Source organism: Choloepus didactylus, chromosome 9 (assembly GCF_015220235.1).
Source record: "Choloepus didactylus isolate mChoDid1 chromosome 9, mChoDid1.pri, whole genome shotgun sequence".
NCBI lineage: Eukaryota > Metazoa > Chordata > Mammalia > Pilosa > Megalonychidae > Choloepus > Choloepus didactylus.
The window spans coordinates 67,507,835-67,531,289 of record NC_051315.1 but is presented as its reverse complement, the minus strand read 5'-3'; the positions used below and the strand labels follow the sequence as shown (position 1 = coordinate 67,531,289).

The 23,455-nt window shown below is 38.1% G+C and overlaps 1 protein-coding gene across 1 annotated transcript in view; it reads left to right on the top strand.

Moving 5' to 3' along the window:
* PDE11A (phosphodiesterase 11A) overlaps window positions 1-23,455 on the top strand; it is a 457,660-nt gene that overhangs the window by 265,745 nt on the left and 168,460 nt on the right. Inside the window, exons 7-9 of the mRNA XM_037848985.1 lie at window positions 1,090-1,165; window positions 3,752-3,819; window positions 4,604-4,696. Coding sequence (XP_037704913.1) covers window positions 1,090-1,165; window positions 3,752-3,819; window positions 4,604-4,696 — 237 coding nt within the window. The remainder of the gene's footprint in view (window positions 1-1,089; window positions 1,166-3,751; window positions 3,820-4,603; window positions 4,697-23,455) is intronic.

Genomic DNA, 23,455 nt, shown 5'->3' with positions numbered 1-23,455 from the left:
TCATTTTTGTAGTTTCTATTTCTTAGTTACAGTAAAAATATAGAGTGTTTAAAAGAAATGTACATACATATGTCAGCATCATAGGCTTGAACATTTGTACTATCAGGCACATCCAATCAAAGAAAAATAGAGACCGCTAGTTTGATTAAAATCTTTAAAATACTCAGAGTAAAAATGGTCGGCAGAATTCTTGTCTGGGGGTTTGATTGTTTTCAAGATTATTTTATATCCAGTTCTCTATAGCTGAAGGGATTGGGGGAGGTAGTGTGGGTTTGGGTATTTTGCTTGATTTCCTTTAGATATGCATTGTGACATTTTAAATGAAAAGAGGTTAATGTATATGTTAAAAATTAGATTACAATGTGTCCTTTTTTACTTCATTTTTATTGAAATATATTCACATACCATGCAGTCATACAAAGCATACATTCAGTTGTTCACAGCACCATTATATAGTTGTGCATTCGTTACCAAAATTAATTTTTGAACATTTTCATTACCACACACACAAAAATAATAAGAATAAAAATTAAAGTGAAAAAGAACAATTAAAGTAAAAAAAATACTGGGTGTTTTTTTTGTTTTTGTTTTGGTTTTTGTTTTGCCCCCATTTTTCTACTCATCTATCCATACACTGGACAAAGGGGAGTGTGGTCCATATGGCTTTCCCAATCACATTGTCACCCCTCATAAGCTACATTTTTATACAATCGTCTTCAAGATTCAAGGGTTCTGGGTTGTAGTTTGATAGTTTCAGGTATTTACTGCTAGCTAGTCCAATTCATTAGAACCTACAAAGTTTTGTCTATATTGTGCATAAGAGTGCCCACCAGAGTGACCTCTCGGCTCCTTTTAGAATCTCTCTGCCACTGAAGCTTATTTCATTTCCTTTCACATTCCCCTTTTGGTCAAGAAGATGTTCTCCATCCCACGATGCCGGGTCTAGATTCCTCTCTGGGAGTCATATTCCACATTGCAATGCATCTTTTAAAAGTTATTTTCAAATATCTGTTATGAAGAATGGTGAGCTGTAAATTAGAAATGGTTGGTTAATACTTAACTTTAATTATCTTCTTTCTTATATCCTAGGCTGACCAAATATCTGGTTTTCACATAAGATCTGTTCTCTGTGTCCCTATTTGGAATAGCAACCACCAAATCATTGGTAAGACATTGACCTAAACTGTTCAAACTTCTTTTATAAAGAAATACAAATTTGTTTTAAAATACAATCATATCTTTCTATATTACCCCTTTTTCCCCAATTTTTAAAAGTTTTTATTTTGAAATAATTATAGATTCACAGGAGGTCGCAAAGAAATGTACAAGGAAGTCCTGGGCACCCTTCTCTCATCCTCTCCCAGTGTCTACATCTATTACAACTATAGTACAATATCAAAATGAACAGATGTCATTGGTGTGCTCCATAGAGCTTTTCTAGATCTCACCAGTTATGCATGCACTCATTTGTGTGTATGTAGCTCTCGGCAGTTTTATCATGTGTAGCCTGGTGCAACCAACACCATGATCAAGATACTCAACTGTGTTTTCACGTTATGCCTTTATAGCCATACCAATCCTCTCCCCCATTCCAAACCCCTGATAATCACTAATCTGTTCTCCATCTCTATAGTTATATTCTTTCATGAATGTTATATAAATGGAATGATGCATATATATCTTTTTTAGCTATTTATTTATTTAATTTTTAAAATGTTTCACCCCTTTTATGTTCAGGGCTCATCAACATGTCCCATACCCTTGTATAATCTCATATGTGCAGACTTCAATGAATCAACATTAATCAGAACAATGAACAAATATTTATGAAGCACAAAGAACCAATACATTTTGAAGCTGGAAGGAATCTCAGAAATCAACCAGTAGAACTCGCTTATCTTACCTAGCAGAAATTGAGGCCCAGAGAGGGAGAGAGAGAGCGTGAGAGAGAGCAGTAACTTGTCCAAGGTCACAAAATGAGTTTGTAGCAGGGCCAAGATTGAAATGTGGGCCTCCTCACTCCTAGTACAATCATTCCTCAGTACATCTATGCTTTTACACATGGTGTAAATGCAAAGGAAAAAAGAACATATTGTTTAATACATATGCTGAATATGCACCTTTCTGCCTGGATGGTTCTGAAATAGGCCACATTTTCCTCAAGATTAGGAAACAGTGAGGCAAAAGCAGCTTCCGATTTTTCTCTCCTTCCCTGCCCCTTCTCTTCCCTTTGAAAAGCCAGTCAGGAAAATGTCAAACCTAAGAAAGACGCCCAGGCAAGAAAAGTAGGGAAATCGTGAAGGATGGAGGCATTGGTAAAAATAATTGAATCACAATGAAAATATGATTCTTTTTCTAAGACATAAGATAACTAATGCGCTCAGCAACTAATATATTTGCCCTTCTTCTTCCTCTAAGATTGCCTGTTAATACTAACCAGAGGATTTAGTATTGTGTGAGTGAAGCTGAGACCTGAATTTTGAAAGGATTTTTTTATCATCAGTTTGCTTAATTTGCAGAAAAATATTGGTATTATTAAACAGAAAATATTCTGAAATTTGAAAATTTGAGCCTGCAGTACAAAGTACTGACTTACAACATATATAGAGTTTTAAAAATATTTATGTTTAAAGAGACTGGAAAGTCCACCATGTGTCATTTGTGAATATATCAGTGAAATCTCACATATAGTACTACATTTTAATCCAAACAGTTATCATCTATTATTACTTCAAAATTAGGACTGTAGTCTACCTGTTAACTGTTTAAAAAAATTATGTTATACTTATAAATGTCTTCTAGTGTATGATGACTTACCTCCCTCAAGGGAAGTTAGATGCTTTTAAAAGTACAAATGTGCTTTAGAATTGCAGCTATTTTTTGGTTTTGTACTAAATGTGGATACAGAGTAATGGTGTTCAAGACTGTTGAGCTTTTTCTGGTTAGACTTGTGTGTTTTGATAGTCCTGCCCTAAGACATCTGGTATAAAATTGGAAATGAACTTTGGAGAGAGGAAGCTCAAGTAAATTTTGTTAGAACTACATGTACCCATTGGTAGCAGGCAACAGACCTATCCTTGCTTTGAAAGTAACTATCATATCAACGCCTGCTTGTAATAATTCCTGACATTTGAATGTTTACTCCAGTTATGCTAGATGTTTTATAAACATTCAAACATTATCTAATTTAATCTTCATAAAACCCTGTGAGAGAGTTACATTTTTAATCCCCATTTTACAGACAAGGAAATTGAGTGTTAAAAAAGTTGGGTAACTTGCTCAAGGTAACATAGCTGATGGTGGAGGTGAAATTTGAACCCTCCTAGACAGTCTTACTCCACTGTACCATACTGCCTTACTCAATCATTGTGCTTCAGGGAATTTAATATATATACTCAGTTACAAGTATGTACATATTCAGATATAGATATAGATAACTGGTATATATATACATCAATTATATCAGAGTTATGGTGCATAGCCACCTTGAAAACCTTTTTAAGGGAATCCTATTGATGCTTGGTAAAACTCCAGGCTTTAATTAGACCTGGTCTGAATGTTGCAGCCTTTGAAAATGGACTGCATTGCTGTACACCTCCAATTTACTCACATGGACCCAGCAGGCATAGAGAGACCAGAGTTTAAACTGTCCACAATTTAACGGAGTCATAGAGTTTACTCTGACTTACTGTATTGTAGTACCACAATGTACAATACTGCAATGACCACATACCCCAAACTTTTCCCACAGGGGTGGCTCAAGTGTTAAACAGACTTGATGGGAAACCTTTTGATGATGCAGATCAACGACTTTTTGAGGTAAGAAAATAAATGTATAAACCAAAGGTTTTACCTGAGTCACCAATAGTCTCCTCATTGCAACTTGCCCAAATTTATAAGCATAAATTATGATTAATCAACTATTATTATATTTAAATTGTGTGACAAAATTTAAAGGAAGAGTGAAAGAATTATATAAATGTTTAGGTAAGAGTTGATTCTGTTTTTCACTAATCAAATTATATTGCAATCATTGATTACTTTGATCCTGATTTTATTACTGAATCGAATCACTCCCTCTTCTCTCCAAAGCATTATTGTCTTAGCTTTGTCTAGTTCACATGTCTTTAAGATCATGAGACCCCTAGTTAGCTTAGCCAGCTTTATTGCCTTTACCTTTCTTTTGTTTACAAGCTTTCATTTACTCCAGGCCCCCTTTAGTTGGACAGATAAGCCTTTAATGGGCTTCCTTTTAAGCTTTATACTGGTGGCCAACATGAAAATCCCATGATTGTTTTTATCTAGTCAAGAATCTCTCTCTTGCTCGCTCTCTCTCTCTCACACACACACACATAAAACTCACAGCTTCTTTGTTGAATGGCTCTATACTGACATTAATATCTTTCCTCTCATGCAATATGAGCTATAAAGTTGTTACATGACAGTAGTAATTAAGAATTTTAATGTGTATACTTCCCCAAGGCCCACATTTCTGTACAAAAAAGTTACATTGTCAGACCCATGCCTGATGACTGGCTCCTTTCATTTTGGATTTTGCCAATGAGTATCACAATTTTTAATTAGTGGAGTTTCTCTTTCATAGGCTTTTGTCATCTTTTGTGGCCTTGGCATCAATAACACCATTATGTATGATCAAGTGAAGAAATCCTGGGCCAAGCAGTCCGTGGCTCTTGATGTAAGTACAGTATTTATATCAGAATCAGATGCTAAAATGCCTTAATGCTTGAGGGATAAAAGCTTCTTGTGATGGTGCTTAATTTCTCAATTTTTAATTTATATTCATTGACTCAATCATTTTTGGATCATGGATTTGAATTTGATGAAGGCTAGAAACTGTGAGTCATGGGAAACAGTGTGTCATGGGAAACAGCGTCAAGTACAACAGACTCTCAGCAAATGGCCACTTTATTACTTATACAGCACAAAGGCTCCAAAAGAGCAGGGGAAGACATCCCATCATGGCTGATCCCCTGGGGAGGCCAACTGCTTGGATCAGGGTCCCTGGATGGCAGCTCTGCAGCTCTGTTTCACATCAGAGAGGAGAGACAAATAGGTGCTGTCCAAGAGTGGGGTATTTATACAACCCAGGGGAAGGGGGCCCTGCCACTGAGCAAAAAGCATGTATCAACTTTTATGCAGAGTTCCTACTCTGGCAAGCAGCCAGGGCTGCTTGTTCCTGGTTGGGTTTAAGATATAGTCAGGTGGGTCCACTAGAACTAACATCTCCACAGGTTGTGGAATGGAAACATATTTAAACATCCACGCACAGTAGAAAAGGAGGGGCTGATAGTTCAGTGCTGAGAAATGGCCTTGTGTCTATGACTTCCCCAGCAGAGACCCTTTCTAGAAAAATGCACATATGCATGCAATTTTAGGAAATTCACAGATTTCTTGAAGCCCATCCATATATGTCCTGTGGGTAGATGTAGATTTCAAATCATAGGTTTTATAAAATAGTGGTAAATCAAAAAATTTTGACAGGATTAAAAATGTATTATGAACTCAGATTTGAATATGTATGGATATTCTGGAAATTCACAACTTTTCCTACCACAGAAGAAAACCTTACTATGAAGATGGGACCTAGAGAGCTAGGAAGCTGTTCCTGTTATTATCCACCCCTCCAACTACATTGCCCCAAACACACAGCACATCCAGAACTCTGACTTGTTTCTTGTGCCTACACAGCATCTCCCCTCAGACACACTGATTTCTAAAAGAACAGCTCTCATTTGTCTGAGTCTCAGATGCTTCTTTTGACCCAAGACGTGTTTTTCCAACTTCTGCACTGTAGATATTACCAAAGATTTCGTTTATAACTGAAGTACATAAGTAAAGCAGATAAAATGTCAGTGCATAGATAACAGTATATAGAATGGTACAATATAATAAATGCAAGTCTTCAGAATATTCTTTGTACCAAACCTGAGATTGGTAGAAAGGGGAAATCAAGGGAAAGTATAAATAGGTAAACCGATGATACCTGCAGTATTCTTATTTGAGATTTAAAAGACATAAAGTTATAGTTACCTGTTTATATACTTGTTTCTTCTGACTAGACTGTGAGCTCTGGAAGCACAGAGATTTTTATCTTTTTCATAATCTTATTTCCAGTGCCTAACAGGGTGCTTAGCACAGAGGAAGTAATTACTGAATGGTTTTTGGATAGAGGTAGGGAAGGAGGGAAAGAAGGAAGGAGAGAATGGAGGGGAGAGACATTTTTTCTTCTGCGATAGTCCTACTTTGTTTACATGTGTCATCTTTACAGTAAGGACTGAAAACAATATCCATAGGATGAATTAATCAGTGGGTGAATTTTACACTGGAATCAACAACTGATAATTACTAGTAGAGCATTAAGGTCTGTCTTCAAATTCTGGCTTTGTCACCTACCTCAACTGTGAGAATTGAGAAATGAGATAATGCATGTGAAGATTTTAATAATCAGTCATTAGAATTATAGCCATTATAATAATCACTATATTATTGTTTGTAGTAGTATTTTTATTCCTGAGAAATCCCATGGATTAGGAAATAGAGCAAAGACAGGAATTTGGAACAGCACATGCCTCCTTCACCAACGTCAAATTCTGATTGCCACAGAGTTGGCTCACCCTATTATTTTTCAGTTCCCTCAAATACAGAAAGAAGGATACACTGTGCAATAGTCCCACCTTAATCCCTACTTCATACCATCATGGCATGATTAATACATACAGAGACACACACAAAACATCTCATATATACCCATATTTTTGCTCCTCACCTACCTTCTAGAGGAGCTTCATCCTGTTGAGAAGAGGCTAAAAAATACTGGGTTGAAGCCTGGGTGGCTGCTTACCCCCAGTGAGGAGATTCCATAAAATGCAGAATTCTCACTGGCACTGTTTCTTAATTTCCCTCCTACCCCAAGGAGCCACAGTTTCCATTACCTAGAAAATGCTAATATACCCTAGTATTTCTAGCCACCTATCCCTCATTCATAAATTGCTTATTTGTGTTCAGAGTGAATATCCTCGTTTGTGTAGCAGATTCCTTCTCTCCTCAGAGACAAAAAGTATTACCAACACTGCCAAGTTCCCAGCCCAGCTCTGAGCCTTGTGACAGTCTCACTCCTTCAGAAGTTTAAAGCATTGACTTATATGTTCTGAGTGCTTTATTTTGTGCCAGTGTCAAAAGTAACACTCCAGTCAGAATTCTGGTGTTGCCATCTTGGTTTTGTTTACCCCACCCCACCCCAAGCATGTACCAAATTCTTTACTCTATTGATCAAGTGTCATCTACCTTACTCCCCATTCCAGGAATCCATCAAGAATATCTGAAAGACATTCTTATCTCAGGGCCTTAGGAAGACAAAAAAAATGATTTGTTGAGAACTACTAAACCCAAACTCTGGAATGAGATCTACAAATACTTTACATTAAATGCTGAATGATTATATCTATTCACATATATATATGCATATATAGTTTAAATTTACATATTTATAAGTATTGTACATGAGTATAAATATAAATATTTCTATTAAAAATATGTATTTATATTTATGTATTGAATAACCAGCCTAGTCCCATGAAGGATTTGAGCTATATAAAAGAATGTAAATGTGTTCCAGTTTGCTAATGCTGCTGTTATGCAAAATACCAGACATGGATTGGCTTTTATAAAGGGAGTTTATTTGGTTACAAATTTACAGTCTTAAGGCCATGAAAATGTCCAAATCAAGGCATCAACAATAGGGTACCTTCATCAAAGGAAGGCCAATAGCGTCCAGAAAGCCTCTGTTAGCTGGGAAGGCATGTGGCTGGCATCTGCTTGCTCCCAGGTTGCGTTTCAAAATGGCATTCTCCAAAATGTCAGCATCAGCTTTCAATGGCCATCTTCAAATGTCTCTCTTGGCTGCAGCAGTGAGCTCCTTCTGTCTGAGCCCTTATATAGGGCTCCGGTAAACTAATCAAGACCCAGGCTGAATGGGTGGGGCCACACCTCCATGGAAATAATCTAATCAAAGGTGTTACCCATCGTTGGGTAGGTCACATCTCCATGGAAACAGCCTAATCCAAAGATTCCAACCTAATCAACACTAATACCTCTGCCCCCACAAGACTGCATCAAAGAACATGGATGGCGTCTTTTGGGGACATAGTACATCCAAACCACAAAATGATCCAGACAGGTAAAAAAATAATAATAAAAACAACAGAGCCAAAAGAGAGAGAAAGCCAGGGGGCATAGAACCACATGCATGCTATCCCAGTATCATCTCCATCTCTCCTCCACCCTTTTCCACTGTGGCTAAGGGAAGTCTCCCTGCTCAGGTCTGGTCAAATTCCTCTCCTTGTGCTGCCTCATTTTTGCTTATTCTCTTCAGTTTTTATCCTATTTGATATTGTCCCAATAAAAGCTATGTCCAAGTACAACTTTCTCATTTCCAGAATTTTATTCATAGTCCCCTAAAAATGATCATGGTGATGAATGTACAACTATGTGATGATACTGTGAACCACTGTTTGTATACTTTGGATGGATTATATGGTGTGTGAATGTATCTTAATAAAATTACATGAAAAAAAAAATGCTTTAGAGAGATATCACCCTTTATCATACCCATTAGACATATGAACAACCTGAAATTGAGAGGTTAAATAACTTGCCCAAGGTCAACAGCTAATAAACAGGATTCAAGCCCAACTGGATTTAATCAGAGTAACGCTCTGTAGTACCCTTGTTCAGTTTGGTGCAAGCAGGGGATAGGGAGAAGACAACTAAGCCACCCCACAGCCCTCTGTGAGAATAACCACCCTGTAAGCCTTTCCCTTCACAGAAGGGGAGCACCCATAGTTCATGGCCTGGAGAGGTCATGTGAATATATTTCTAATTTGTGTTCTGAGACTCTTGAGAGACAGCATATCATTCTGTTTCCCCAGAGGCTTTTTTAATACAAATACCTCATTGGTGCAGCCTCTTGCAATAAACATTCTCCAGATAAGTTTTCTAGGAAGATTAGTCCTCCCAAATTGGGCTGAGTACAACCTCTCTTTGATATACTCAGAGCTCACTGGAAGTACACTTTTTATGTAGAGCTAGTTTCACATTGGTATCTCCTATAAGTGGGCTGCCAGCTTTACTTAAACAAAAAGCAGTGTGGGGAAATTTAAGATGCTAACTTTAGCATTATTCTGATTCAGTTGGACTTGAATCCTGTTTCATTAACTGTTGACCTTGGGCAAGTTATTTTATCTCTCAATTTCAGGTTGTTCATATGTCTAATGGGTATGATAAAGGGTGATATCTCTCTAAAAGGTTTTTTTTAATGTAATTTTATTGAGATATATTCACACACCATATAATCCATCAAAGTATACAAACAATGGTTCATGGTATCATCACATAATTGTGCATTCGTCACCATGATCATTTTTAGAACATTTGCATTAGTCCAGAAAAAGGAATAAAAAGAAACAAGGAAACCCCATACATCCCATACCCCTTACCTCACCCCCTTATGAACACCAGTATTGTGTTCTACCCAATTTTAAGACTTAACAATAGAGGTAGGTTAACAAAGACAGTGTAGTATTCAGAGATAGATATATAGATCAGTGGAACAGAACAAGACATCCAGAGGTCAATCCATACAAACACGGACAATGAAGTTTTTTATTTTTTGCTATATAGTTATACAATCATTATCAAAGATCAGGGCTATTAGATTACAGTTCAATAACTTCATTTATTTCCTTCTGTCTGTTCTAAAACACTAGACACTAAAAAGAAATATCTATATGAGTCAGAAGTCACAGTCATTTGTTAAATCCTAATTTCCCAGTTACACCTCCACTCTCTCGTTTGATCTTTCTCTCAGTCTTCAGGTATATCTGGGCAATGACCATTCTAATGTCTTTGTGCTGGAAAGGGGTGTTGACCTTATGGAGTAGAGGAACGAAACTTCGATGTTCTTGGAGAGACTGTTACCTCTGGGTTTCAGGGCTTGTCCGGCATGGGATCAATCTGCAGGCCTTAAATTTCTGTAAAAATAAACTTACTAAGAAAAAAATTTATGAAGACTTAGAGCCCAGGGTCCCTAGGGTTTTCAGCAATACTTTTGGTTGGGGCTTGACGTACCGTAGTAGTTTGCAATATCTGGCTAAAGCTTGCATAAGAGTAACCTCCAGAATGACCCCTCAACTCTATTTGAGATCTCTTAGCCACTGAAACTTTATTTTGTTTCACTTCTTTTCCCCCTTTCGGACAGTAAGGCATTCTCAATCCCACACTGCCAGGGCTTGGCTCATTCCTGGGAGTCATGTCCCACGTAGGGGTGTGGGTGGTGATTTTAGTTGCAGAGTTGGGCTTAAAGAGACAGGCCACATCTGAATAACAAAAGAGGCTCTCTGGGGGTGACTCTTAGGCATAATTATAAGCAGGCCTAGCTTCGCCATTGTAGAAATAAGTTTCATAAGGGCAAGCCTCAAGATTGAAGGCTTGGCTTATTAAATTGGGAGTCCCTAATGCTTGAGAGAATATCAGGAACTCCCCAGGTAGGGATGTTTAATAGTTCCACATTTTCCCCCAGTCCCTCAAGGGAACTTTACAAATACTCTGGAATGTATCCGGGTATTACATTAACCTGTACAGATGATAAGATCTCATTCCCTATTCTAGGTTCCATATAATTAGGTTGTTTAAATAAACTAACCAGGTTAAATTAGAAAATTTAAATTTTGAACTTAATAAACATATCTTCCTTTGGTCTCACAACAAAGTTGAAGTTTTAAAATACAGACAATATCATCCTTTACCCTGCATTCTGATTTACCTTAGTCCTAAGCAGGTCCATTTCATTCATGTCTCTAATTTAAGTCTGATCTCATTTTCGGCTTCTGTAACAGTTGCTGTATGGAGTAATGCTGTCTTTCAGAGCTGCAGAACTCTAACTCTGAGTCTCAGGTGTCACGCAGATACCCAATATTCTAGGGAACTACCAGGTTATACACAAAGAGCACAGCATCTCAGAATTTAGAAGTAACAGTTAAAACTCAGGTATAGATGTGACTGCTGTAAGAGCTTACATTCTAGGAACCTTTACAGTGAACCTTATTTGAACATTCTGTACTCCTTAGTCATTGATTGCTCAATCTCTGCCCACTTTCTATCCCTTGATAACTTATGCTCTCAAATTCAATTCTCAGAGTTTGTTCATTATAGTTAGTTTATATCAGTGAGACCATGCAATATCTGTCCTTTTGTTTATGGCTTATTTCTCTCAACATAATGTCCTAAAGGTTCATTGACCTAGTTGCATGTCACATGACTTCATTCCTTTCTGCAGCGACTCAGTATTTCATTGTACATATACACCAGAGTTCGCCCTTCCGTTCATCAGTCGATATAACCTTAGGCCACCTCCATCCATTGCAAATCATGGATAATGCTGCCATAAACATCAGTGTGTAAATGCCTGTTTGTGTCCCTGATTTCAGTTTTTCCTCTCTGAAAGGGTTTTTAACAGCTAAATAAAATAATGGAGAATGTTTAGTTACAGTTAGTACTCGGTTCATGTTAGCTGTTCTTATTAATCAGAGCATTTGCTGTCCTTTATGTGCACTGAGTTCAATCTACTCAACCCAAGATTTGCTGTAAGACTGTGATGATAGTGCACCAGGGAAGGGTAACTCTTCGCCCCTTTTGTCAGAAATATCACTTCTATTAGAAGTTCATGCTGAGAGAGCTCCTGGTTTCCTAGCTCCTCGACATACCTTGTGCTGTACCACCAAGCATCCCAGCAGCATCACAACTGCAGCTGCTCAGGGCCCTACTGCTCACTCAGTACATGCCTGCTGTCTGTAGCTCGCGGTGTCTTATATGTTCCTGAACAAAAGTTCAGGGCATGGAAATACAAAATTCCCCATGTCTAAAACAACCAAGCAGATTTTCAAAAATCATACATCTCTTAGGGTAAGATTTGCCCCCAAAAAAGGCTTTCCATGCTATGGCTTAAGAAGCTTTCTTGTTGCTTCCCTGATGCCATTTACTGGCAATTTCAGCTGCTAGCCAAAGCCACACATGGTAAAAAAAAATAGAAACATAAACATATAAAATATTTTCTACTTTTCTGGACTTTAAAAAATGAAATGACTAACACATTATCTGGGTTTCGTTTAACAATTGAGTTATCAACTAGATTTTTGAGGACTGCTTTTCTTAATTTCTCATAATTTAGTTATATAATTCTATGATGAAAGTACTTTTTCCCAAATAAATAAAATTAACACTTTAAACTCTTAAAGAGCAAAGATGCTCTTAAAGCTGAATAATGGAACAAAAAGAGGAATTTGCTATCTTTTTTTTAATTTTTATTTTTATGATCCTGATTTTCATTCTGGCATGAGCAGCCAAGAGCTGCACAAGAAGTATACTAATATATGTTCATATTTCTGAGAGTGAAACTCCTAAGATAAAGGAGGGAGAAATTTTACCTTAAAGCCCAGAATATGTAAGTAGATATAGAATATTAGTTCTTCATTTGGAACATCAACAATTATCCTTTGGGGTTTCTTTCATGGTTATTGCAAATGGAGCCTCACCTAATACTGATGAGAAATTTTCTGGGAAATATAAACCTACGTATTAAAAAAACCTTATATAGCTTTATGAGCAGAAAAGGTAAGGAATGGTGGTGGAAGAGGGGGAAGGGAAAGGGCATTTCTGAAAAGGAGCCAGGCTCCATTCAGTCCACCTCCCAAATGCCTCTTCCATCTCTTTCTTCCTTTCCAGTTCCCACAGCAGGCATCCTACTTATGGACTTCATTACCTCTTGTCTGGGCATTGCAATAGCCTTCTACCTGTACTTCCTAAACTGTATTTTAGATTGCACTGCTCACCCACTCATAGACCTTGAATTATTCCCCCATTACCTATCAAATTACAAACTTCTTGGCCTTTGGTTCCCTGGGAAAACATACTAAATTACTTTCCTACCCATGGCTCTCATTTCTCTCCTCAGAGTATTCTATGCTACTTACAAACTCAATTACTTCATAGTCTGCAAATCAACTGCCTGCTTCAATGCCATCTGATCTTTAACATACCCTCCCACCTTTGTTATTCTCTGTTCCAACTGTGCTATCTTCCCTCAAATTTTCCCCATCATTCAAAGTTTGATTTAAATGTAATCTTCTCTATAAAGCTTTGAGTCCCTTGGTTATTTGTCCCTCTCTTGAAAATTATTACCTTTGCCCTGTATTATAGTTACTGTGAGTCTGTATTTTTTCCTCTGCTAGCCCACATCTGCATTGAAGGGCATGATCATGTCTTAGCAATCTTTGTGTCTCTTCAGAGTTTTATGTACAATAGTTACTCAATTAAAAGTATATTGAATAAATGAATGCATGGAGCCACAAATAATCATTTGGTCTGCCATGGCTGTACTCTGAAAGGGAAAGCTTCGGCTGGGACAGAGGAGCTGGAAGTCATTCTAAGTGGCAGTCTTGCTGTCACAGATTGGCATAGCCACTTTTTTACTCCCTTCACCCTTTACAGCCCACGTTCCCACCCATCTTAGCCATGAGACTGAAAAACACCCCAGGCATGGAGTCAGACATGAGTTTAATAGGAGTTACTTACAGGAGATATGGTTCCACGGTGGCAGGCCGGGAAAGATGGAAGTTAGTGTTCTACAAAGCAGGAGGTGTAAGGGATGGTTTATAAGGGTTTAGCACAAGGAGTGTGTGAGAGCAGAGTTTCGACAGGGTCTTTTTTTTTTTTTAATTCAGTTTTATTGAAATACATTCACACACCATACAATCATCCATGGTATACAATCCACTGTCCACAGTATGATAACATAGTTATGTGTTCATCACCACAATCTATCTCTGAACATTTTTCTTACATCAGAAAGAACCAGAACAAGAATAAAAAATAAAAGTGAAAAAAGAACACCCAAATCATCCCCCCATCCCACCCCATTTGTCCTTTAGTTTTTATCCCCATTTTTCTACTCATCCATACACTAGATAAAGGGGGTGTGATCCACAAGGTCTTCACAATCACACTGTCACCCCTTGTAATCTACATTATTATATAATTGTCTTCAGGAGTCCAGACTGCTGGGTTGGAGTTTGGTAGTTTCAGGTATTTACTTCTAGCTATTCCAATACATTAAAACCTAAGACGTGTTACCTATACAGTGCATAAGGATGTCCACCAGAGTGACCTCTTGACTCCGTTTGAAATCTTTTAGTCACTGAAACTATTTCGTCTCATTTTGTATCCCCCTTTTTGTCAAGAAGATACTCTCAGTCCCACGATGCCGGGTCCAGATTCATCCCCGGGAGTCATATTCTGCATTGCCAGGGAGATTTACACCCCTGGGAGTCAGATCCCACGTAGGGGGTAGGGCAGCGAGTTCACCTGTCGAGGTGGCTCAGTTAGAGAGAGAGAGGGCCACTCTTAGGCACAATTATATGCAAGTTTAGCCTCTCCTTTGCAGTAACGAGCTTCATAAGGGCATGTCCCATGATCAAGGGCTCAGCACATCAAACCGCCAGTCCCAGTGTTTGTGACAACATCAACACCAGTCCAGGTGAGGAAGTCCAACACTTCCCCACCTTCCCCCAGATCCTCAGGGCTGGGGAGGGTGAGGCTGTAAATATATTTTTTATTATCTGCCCAAATTACTCTGGGATGTTCAACAGGGTCTTTTGACACAAGGGTGTGGAGATTTGTTATCTACAGTGATCAGGGGAGGGGAGTTTCAATCCTTTGTTTACAATATATTTTCTCCTCCCCTGGGGAGGTCTGATGACTTTTAACATCTGTCCCAGTCTGGGTGGCACTGTGAAATCACTATGGAAGGGAAAGAGCCCAGGCCCTGGGTCCCCAAAGTCCATGAGTACAGTTTCTTTTTTTGGCTGCAGGGAAGGGGCTCGTCCCACATACCAAGTCCCCTGAGGTGTTTCCTTAGATGTGAGGATTAAGGGGCCAACCTGGTTTTCTACAGGTAAAGGAGAGGAGAGAAGTGAAAGGGATGATTCTATCAGGGGTCTCCTAAACCCTAAGGAGAGAATTTTATCTAAGTGGCTGATTGAAACATGTAGATTTATAGGATACAAGAAGAATACCACTTTATTCTCCCTCCTTGCTTTAAACTTACTCTGCTGAATCAAATTTCCCCACTCCTGGATGGACTCTGGTAGATTCCACAGCCCTTCTGACACAGTCTCAGCACTTCTTCCCTCTACCAGGATTAGAAGCCTGTGCTGGAAAGAAGATCATAGTGGGTTTCTTCACTCTTCCTCAATTCACCTCCCCCTTCCCCCCAAGACAGGTGCAGGGGACAAGAGGGAGATCGGATGAAAGGGCAAAGCCTTACATGACTGGTACCATCCAAACCTGGTTTCAGGTCCCTCTGTGTCAGGCACCAACATTCTTTTTTTTTTTTCTTTAACCATTGGTTGTTTTCATGAATTTTTTGGAGAAAAATTACCGAATTACAAACTTCTTGGCCTTTGGGGCCCTGGAGCTGGAAATCTCCCACTAGTACTTTTCTGATGTGGGTTTGCCTTTCCTGACTGACAACGTCCAAACCTCTCTCAGTCCCTAGCTTCCAGGGGCCCATTCAGATTCTCCGTCTGTGGAGGTCATCTCACCCCTCCAGGAAGACCTCTTGGTCAGAGTCCTTTTAAAGATTGCATGAGCCTGGTTACCTTTCACTGGTCCATTAGGCTCATGGGAAAATTCACGGCTCAGCCCATCAGATGGCACAAATGCAAATCACCCTCAAAGCAGCTATCTCTCCTCCTTCTGCCCACAGGGCATTCTAGCCCCTCACAAACCTTTATATATTTTATGAATCAGGTAGTGGTCTCTGTTCCCACACCGTACTTTAGGATAAATGTGTGTTCAGTTCTCCAAGTGTTTCTCTTGCAGGAATCCTCGAAAAATCCAAACTAAGAAACCCTGATTATGAAATCCTCAGTTTAGGGCTCTCTCATGAAAACTTACTCTTTTCTTGTACAATGCAGAGATGGTCAAGAAGGACCTCAGCTTGGAGGTGGCAGAGCTTGTTTGGGGCATCTTTTTTCCAAGTCTTGCACAGATGGCCTAGTGACTCGCTTTAGAATGTACTACCTGTTGTTCTCACCTACTGACTCAGACAGAAAGAATCCCATTTAAACATCTTATTATCTACCAAAATGATTTTCTCCAGACCAAGTTACTGTCACCATGATCCATTGATTGTCCAAATAATAAATGCCTGCCCTTCAAAGACCTAGCTTCATTTGCAGGTTTAATGGATACAGGCTATCAATTACAAAGCCAAATGCAATGCACCAACAGACGCAGAATTGTTCTCATTTGTAAATTCTTCTTCACAGAAGACATGTTAGATTATGTGAACACTTCTCTTGGAGAAAGGAGAAAAAGGAAATCCAAATGAATTATTTCCCTGAAATGGTTATGTGGTAATTAGTTCCCAGTTGTAGCCACCACTATACCTTAAATTACTTTAAAATAAAACAAAACAAACTTTGAAAGCTGCTCCCCATGAAAAGTCCAGGTTCTTATTGAGCTTGTTTATAAATTGTGATCAAATTGTGGCTTTTAAAAAGGCCCTAAGAGAATAATCATGGCAAATCTTTTCAATTTCGTTGAATAACACAGTAAAAACAAATTAAGTGGATAGTTTGACTTTAACTTTTCACTTTCTAATTCTTCTTACCCAAAGAAAGGTCTAACAATGACCTGTGGGTATTTCAATACAGCCCACACATTAGTATCAATAAGGGAACTTTTAAAAAATATTGATGCCTGGGCACTTTCCCAGACCAATTGAATCAGAATCTCTGGAAGTAGGGCCTAAGCATATGCATTTTAAAAAGCTCTTCTGGTGGTTCTGATGCATAGTGAAGGGTGAGAACAATTTATCTGCAGTAATCAATTTGTGAGGTCATTTCTCTAAGTCTTCCTTTCACAAAAGGCAAACATGGTATTAGATATTAGCATTTCCTTTATAGATATTTGTTGACTTAGATAGAAGACAGTAGATGAAATGGGTCAAGAGGGTGCCATTTCCTTCCTGTTTAAATACCCACTCACTATTTGGTCCCTTACAATGACTTCCATTCCCATCTCTCAATTGAGAAATTATCCAGAAGGTCACCAGTGAATACCTATGTTCAGTACTCACTTTCCATCTTTAACCTCTCTTATCTCTTCATACTGTGATTATTTCGTCCTATCACAGAACAGAAAATAATCAGTCCACAGTGGCAATTAGCCTGTAAGTAACTTGTTTATTTCAAGGCCATAGGAAAGATCAGCATCCAGAACAAAGATGAAGAACCTTAAAAACACAGAAGAGGACAGCAATTTTAGTTTTATTGCAGTACTCATCATGTGAGTTACTAGAATTTTACAAATATCTGTAATATATTCCATTTTCTTTGGTATAAGGAGAACCAGTTTCTAAACCTGTACAAAAAACAGTACCTGACATATAGTAGGTTAATTAATAAATATTTGTTGAATGAATGAATGAGTGAACTTAATTTGTCTAACTGGTGCCTGAAGCATTTTGTGACTTGCTAACAGCTTTTTTAAATACCCATTTTAAAAGATTTAGATCATAGTCTTATTGAAATATCTGTAAAAAATTGTCAGTTTATAATTTTGTAACTGAATTCTACAAGTTCTAGGCAGTTGACTATGGAACATTTCCTTGAGATAACTATGAGAAGGTATTTATCTTTTCATTTATTTTGTCTCAATAATGCCTATTATGGATAACCAGGGTCCCAAAGGTATTTCATGAAATCTTTTTGATTGGAGGAATGTATCATCAGGGTTGTCCAGAGAAACAGAATCAACATTATGTATATTAAGAGCTTTATTATAAGGAATTGACTCACATGACTGTGGGGGCTGGCAAATCTGAACTCATAGGGCAGTCCTCAAGCTGGAATCTCCAATAAAGGTGATACTGAAGTCCTTAGTTCAAATTCCCCAGAGGAAGCTGGCTGGTTGGAAAATCCAGCAAGACCAATGTTGAAATAGAGGCAGAAATTCTTCTGACCTCTGAAATCCTCAGTTCTGGCTTTTGAGACCTCCAGCTGATTGGATGAGGAGACTCCCCACACTGCTGAGGGCAATCTCCTTTGTTGGTTGTAGAGTCAATCAACTGATTGTACATGCAAATCCCATCTACAAAATACTCTCACAGTAACAAGCAGACCAGTGCTTCACCAAACAATGGGACCCAACAACCTAGCCAAGTTGACACATGAAATCAACCATCCTAGGGAGGATCAGTCATGGTTCTAAAATTTTCCCCACTTTCCATGTTTTCTACCACAGTCTCCAAATTCTTTTCTCCTTTGGCTTCTGTGATCATTTACCTAGGTGGTTGGTATCTGATCTTTCCTTCTTAATCTCCTCTATTGACCCCTCTTCTAAACAGTCCTCAAAGTTGAGTTAGGCTGATATATTCTCTTCTGTTTCTTTCTGTACTCTTTCCCTGTGCAATTTGAGCCATTCATTTGTCTTCAACCATCATATCTAACCGATGATCCCCAATATACATTCCTAGTTCACTCTTTCTCTTTGAAGCTTCAGATTTTTATTTCCAACTAACTCTCAGTCCCTGTATACACTACTGAAAGTTAAGATTTAACATATCTAACAATACCACCTCACTTACAAACATTTATAATATGTACTTTATATTAATAATATATATGTAACTAATAGAATATTACTATGGTGTTTTCATTCATGGGGGTCTATCTTTAACTTCTTCCTCTCCCTGACTTTATACATCAGTCAGTTGCCAGGCCCAGTCAATTTCATGCCTCATTATCTCATTGTCACTGCTATTCCGTTGGTTCAGGCCTTTATTTCCTCTTCCTTGTATTAATGCTGCTTTATTCAAGTTGATAATCCTGGCTCTAGTTTTTCTTTACCCCGACCATTGTACTTAAAATGTACAGATCTATTTTTCTAAAGTGCAATACTGGTTATATCGCTGCTTTAAAATCATTTGTTTCTCCATTGCCTACAAGTTAGAGATTTCAGGATTCTCCACTACTCACATAAATCTTCTTTTTACCTCAACCTACACTTCAGTCCTCTACAAAAATAACTGGATTATTTTTTTTAATATTCTTAAATTACTACTCTAAGTCTTTTCTTCATTTGCTGAAGTGCTTTCAAACAATCCTCACATTTCATCTCTTCCATTAATGTTTCCTGATATGTCCCAACAGATATGATTGCTCTTTCCTTTTAATATCTTTACATAAGGACTATTGTCACATAAAAAATTGTTGTGTCAGTTGATCCTCAGATAAAAATATTTTTCAAAGACTAATAAAAAATAGTACTAATAATTTAGATATTTGATATGAAGATAAAGACTAGTCACTTTGTTTCCTGATGTTCTTCTATATTAATTATGGCCCATATATGATAACTTTTTTCCTTTTTAAAAAGAGATTTTAAATTATGAAAGCAATGTATTTTTTTTTTTACATAAAATGTAAAAGTATTAAGAGGAAAACAAAATCAATGGTAACCTACTGCTTAGAACTAACCACTTTAATATATGGGTTGGCAGTTCTTTCTTTTAAAATATTACTGTCTCTGGCTTCCATTGTTACTAATGAAAAATCTGTCACCATTTTTATTGTTACCCTGAATGTAATGTGCCTTTTTTTTCTTCACTGCTTTTAATGTTTTCTTTTTGTCTTTGCTTTTCAGTCATTTAACTATAATGTGCCTAGCTGTGGTTTTCTATGATTTCTTCCTGCTTGGGGTTCACTGAATTGCTTGGATTTAAGAATTGATAGATTTCATTATTTTCAGAAAATATTTGGCTAATCTCTTCAAATATTTGTTTTCCTTTGTCCTTTCTTGTGTCTTTCTCGGCCCAATTACATATGTGTTGAATCATAAGATACTGATCCACGGATCTCTGACTCTGGGTTTTTTGTTTTGTTTTGTTCATTTTTATTTTCCCTCAGGCATCAGTTTGGGTATTTTCTATTAAACTATCCTAGTGCACTGATTCTTTCTTCTCTCTGTTTAGCCTTCTGTAAACTCCATCTATTTCTGATATTTTATTGTATTATATTAATGCTGTATTTTTCAGTTCTACAAATATTGATTTGGTTCTTTTTAAGCTTCCATTACTCTGCTGAAATTTCCTACCTGCTCATCAGTTCTGTCCACTTTTTCCTCCCAATTTTTAACATAAAAATTCTTTATAATGGTTATTTTAAATTCCTGGCCTTTAATTCCAACACCTAGGACATCTGTGCATTCGCCTCTATTGAATATTTATTTTCATGATTATGGGTCACATTTTCTGGCTTCTTTGCATGACTTCATAAATATTTATTGCATACCAAACATCTTGATAGAAGGGCAAGGGTAGATAATATTTTTACTAGATACTGTTTGAGCTAGATAATTTTTGTTGTTGTGTTCTGTTTTTCATAGAGAGGTGTTCTGGTTTGCTAATGCTGCCGTCAAGAAAAAAAAACAAAAATGGATGGCTTTTATAAAGGGGGTTTATTTGGTTACAACGTTACAGTCTTAAGGCCATAAAGTGTCCAGGGTAAGGCATCAACAATAGGGTATCTTCACTGAAGGATGGCTGATAGCATCCGGAAAACCTCTGTTATCTGGGAAGGCACGTGGCTGGCATCTTCTTCGTTTGCTCCCAGGTTGTGTTTCAAAATGGCATTCTCCAAAATGTCTCTTTTAGCTGCAGCTCCTCCCCAAAATGTCGTTCTCAGTTGTTCTCCAAAATGTCACTCTTAGCTGCTATGAGTTCCTTCTGTTTGTCAGCTCTTTTATATGGCTCCAGTGATTTAATTCAGACCCGCCCTGAATGGATGGGGTAACACCTCCATGGAAGTTATCCAATCAAAGGTCTTGCCCACAGTTGATTGAGTCACATCTCCATGGAAACACTCAGTCAATAGGTTCCAACCTAATCAACACTAATATATCTGCCCCCACAAGATTGCATCAAAGAACAAGGCATTTCAGGGGACATAATACATCCAGACTGGCACAAGAGGATATGTGCTTTATATTTCAGACAGCTAGAATGAGGGACTGATTATTCAAATTCACTCATCCCTAGTTCTAAGCTGGTGCTAGGCTGGAGCTTTAATTAGTTTCACTTCATTTCTGGTTTCAAAGGAGATGGTGGAGAAAGTGGCATCATCAAGATGGCAGCAAAGACGTTACTGGCAACATTTCCCCTTAGAGGCAGCTAAATCAAAGGACAGATTCCACCCTCTGGAAACTGGGTAGAAGAGTGGGGTGGACCTTCCAGTCCAAATCCCTCCTCTGTGCTTGGTCTCACATGGCTTAAGAGGCACACCATGGCAGTGCTCTGGCATGGGCACCTCCTGCCATCAGAGACACCCAAGCAGCAACTTAGAGTCCCATGTCCATTTTGGCGCAGGAACCCAAGGGCACATGGTCTCAAGGCAGAGCCCTAGTTTTGGGGATTGTACACACAGATAAAGCAGTTCCCCAGAAATAGAGTGACTCCTGGCAAAACTGTTGGCATGGTGTACACACTCCCAGCCTGGTACCTAATTGCTGGGCACCTAAACTAAAAATCAGATGTTTTTGAAAACTGACCCCATCTGGCACCATGGGTTGCGATCCCCTAACATGGAAGTTACTAGAGGCAGAAAAGCCTCATTAAAAAGGGGAACTGAACTGCTGTAAGACAAGGCAGATTGAGGGCTGAAAGCTGGAGTGCAAAGGTAGCCCAGAGTGTGGGACAGGAGTTGAATAAATCATAGCCACTAGGGAGGAAAATTTGTATGAAAAACAAAAGAACAGCTCAGGGCTCCCAGAGGAGGAACAGAAGAAAGGAAATCCTCCCCCAGATGGGAAACAATTGTTCATAATAGGGTAAACTTAAGTTACTGCACAAGAGCACGGCAAGAGGCAGGTGCAGAAAGACATGAGAAAATCCAAACTGTTGAATATAGACTACTCTAATGGTTCAGTATAAACTGACACAGCTTTAAAGAAGAGCTTTTAAACCCATCCAATCTACACTGAAACCTTGGACAAGAGGGATAGACTGACTTCCAGAGTTAGCACATCAAAACAATTGAATGTCCAGACATCAACCAAAGACCACAAGCCATACAAAGAAGCAGGAAGAGGTGGCTTATTTAAGGGAATAAATTAAAACTTAAGAGAAAACAGTGCAACAACAATCAAAGATGTTCAGTCAGAACTCCTATTTAGTTTCCTAGGCTGCCACAGCAAATATCATGAAATGGTGTGACTTAAACAATGGAAATTTATTTACTTACAATTTTGAGGCAGGGAAAATGTCCAAATCAAGGCATCATCAAGGTGACACTTTCTTCTTGAACACTGGTTGCTGGTGAACCTTGGCTCTTCTGCCACGTGTAAGGCACCTGTGGTCTCTCCCTTCTCTTCCAGGTTTCATTGCTTTCAGCTTCTTCCTTCTGTGGCATTTTTTCCTCTTTCTCTGTATTCATTCCATTTATAAAGGACTCCAGTAATAGGATTAAGACCCATCCCATATGAGGTGGGTCACACCTTCACTGAAGTAACCTCATCAAAAAGCCCTACTTACAATGGGTTCACATCCACAGGAATGGATTAAATTTAAGAACATATTTTTCTGGGGGTACATATAACTTCAACAAACCTCCTAAATCCGTTCAAGGAGCTAAAGGAAAATATGGATTGAAATAAACTAAATTGGGATATAGAACTAAAGGATATAAGGAAGATGGTGTGTGAATAAAAGAAAAATTAGGAAGTTTAAAAAGGAACATAACAGAACTTACGGGGATGAAAAACACAATAGGGGAGATTAAAAATTAACTAGAAATGTTCAACAGCAAATTTAAACAGGCAGAAGAAAGAATTAGTGAAGTAGGAGACAGGCCATTCAAAATCATACAGTCAGAAGAACAGACGGAGAAATGAATAGAAAAAAAAGTGAGTAGAGCCTAAGGGCCCTGTGGAACAGCATGAAGTATACCAACATACAGTTTATGGGAGTCCCAGAAGGAGATGAGAAGGGAAAAGAGACAGAAAGAATTTTGGAGAAAATAATGGCGAGAAATTTCCCAAATATTATGAAAGATATAAATATACTTGTCCAAGCAGCCCATGAGCAGCAAACAGGATAAACCCTAGTAGACCTATTTCTAGACACTATACTAATCAAAATTTCATATGCCAAAGATGAAAAGAGAATTCTGAAAGCAGCAAGAGAAAAGAGATTCATCACATACAAGGGATCCTCAATAAAACTAAATGCTGATTTCTTATCAGAAATCATGAAGGCAAGAAAGCAGTGGTATGACATATTTAAGGTATTAGAAGAGAAAAACTGCTAGCCAAAATCCTTTAT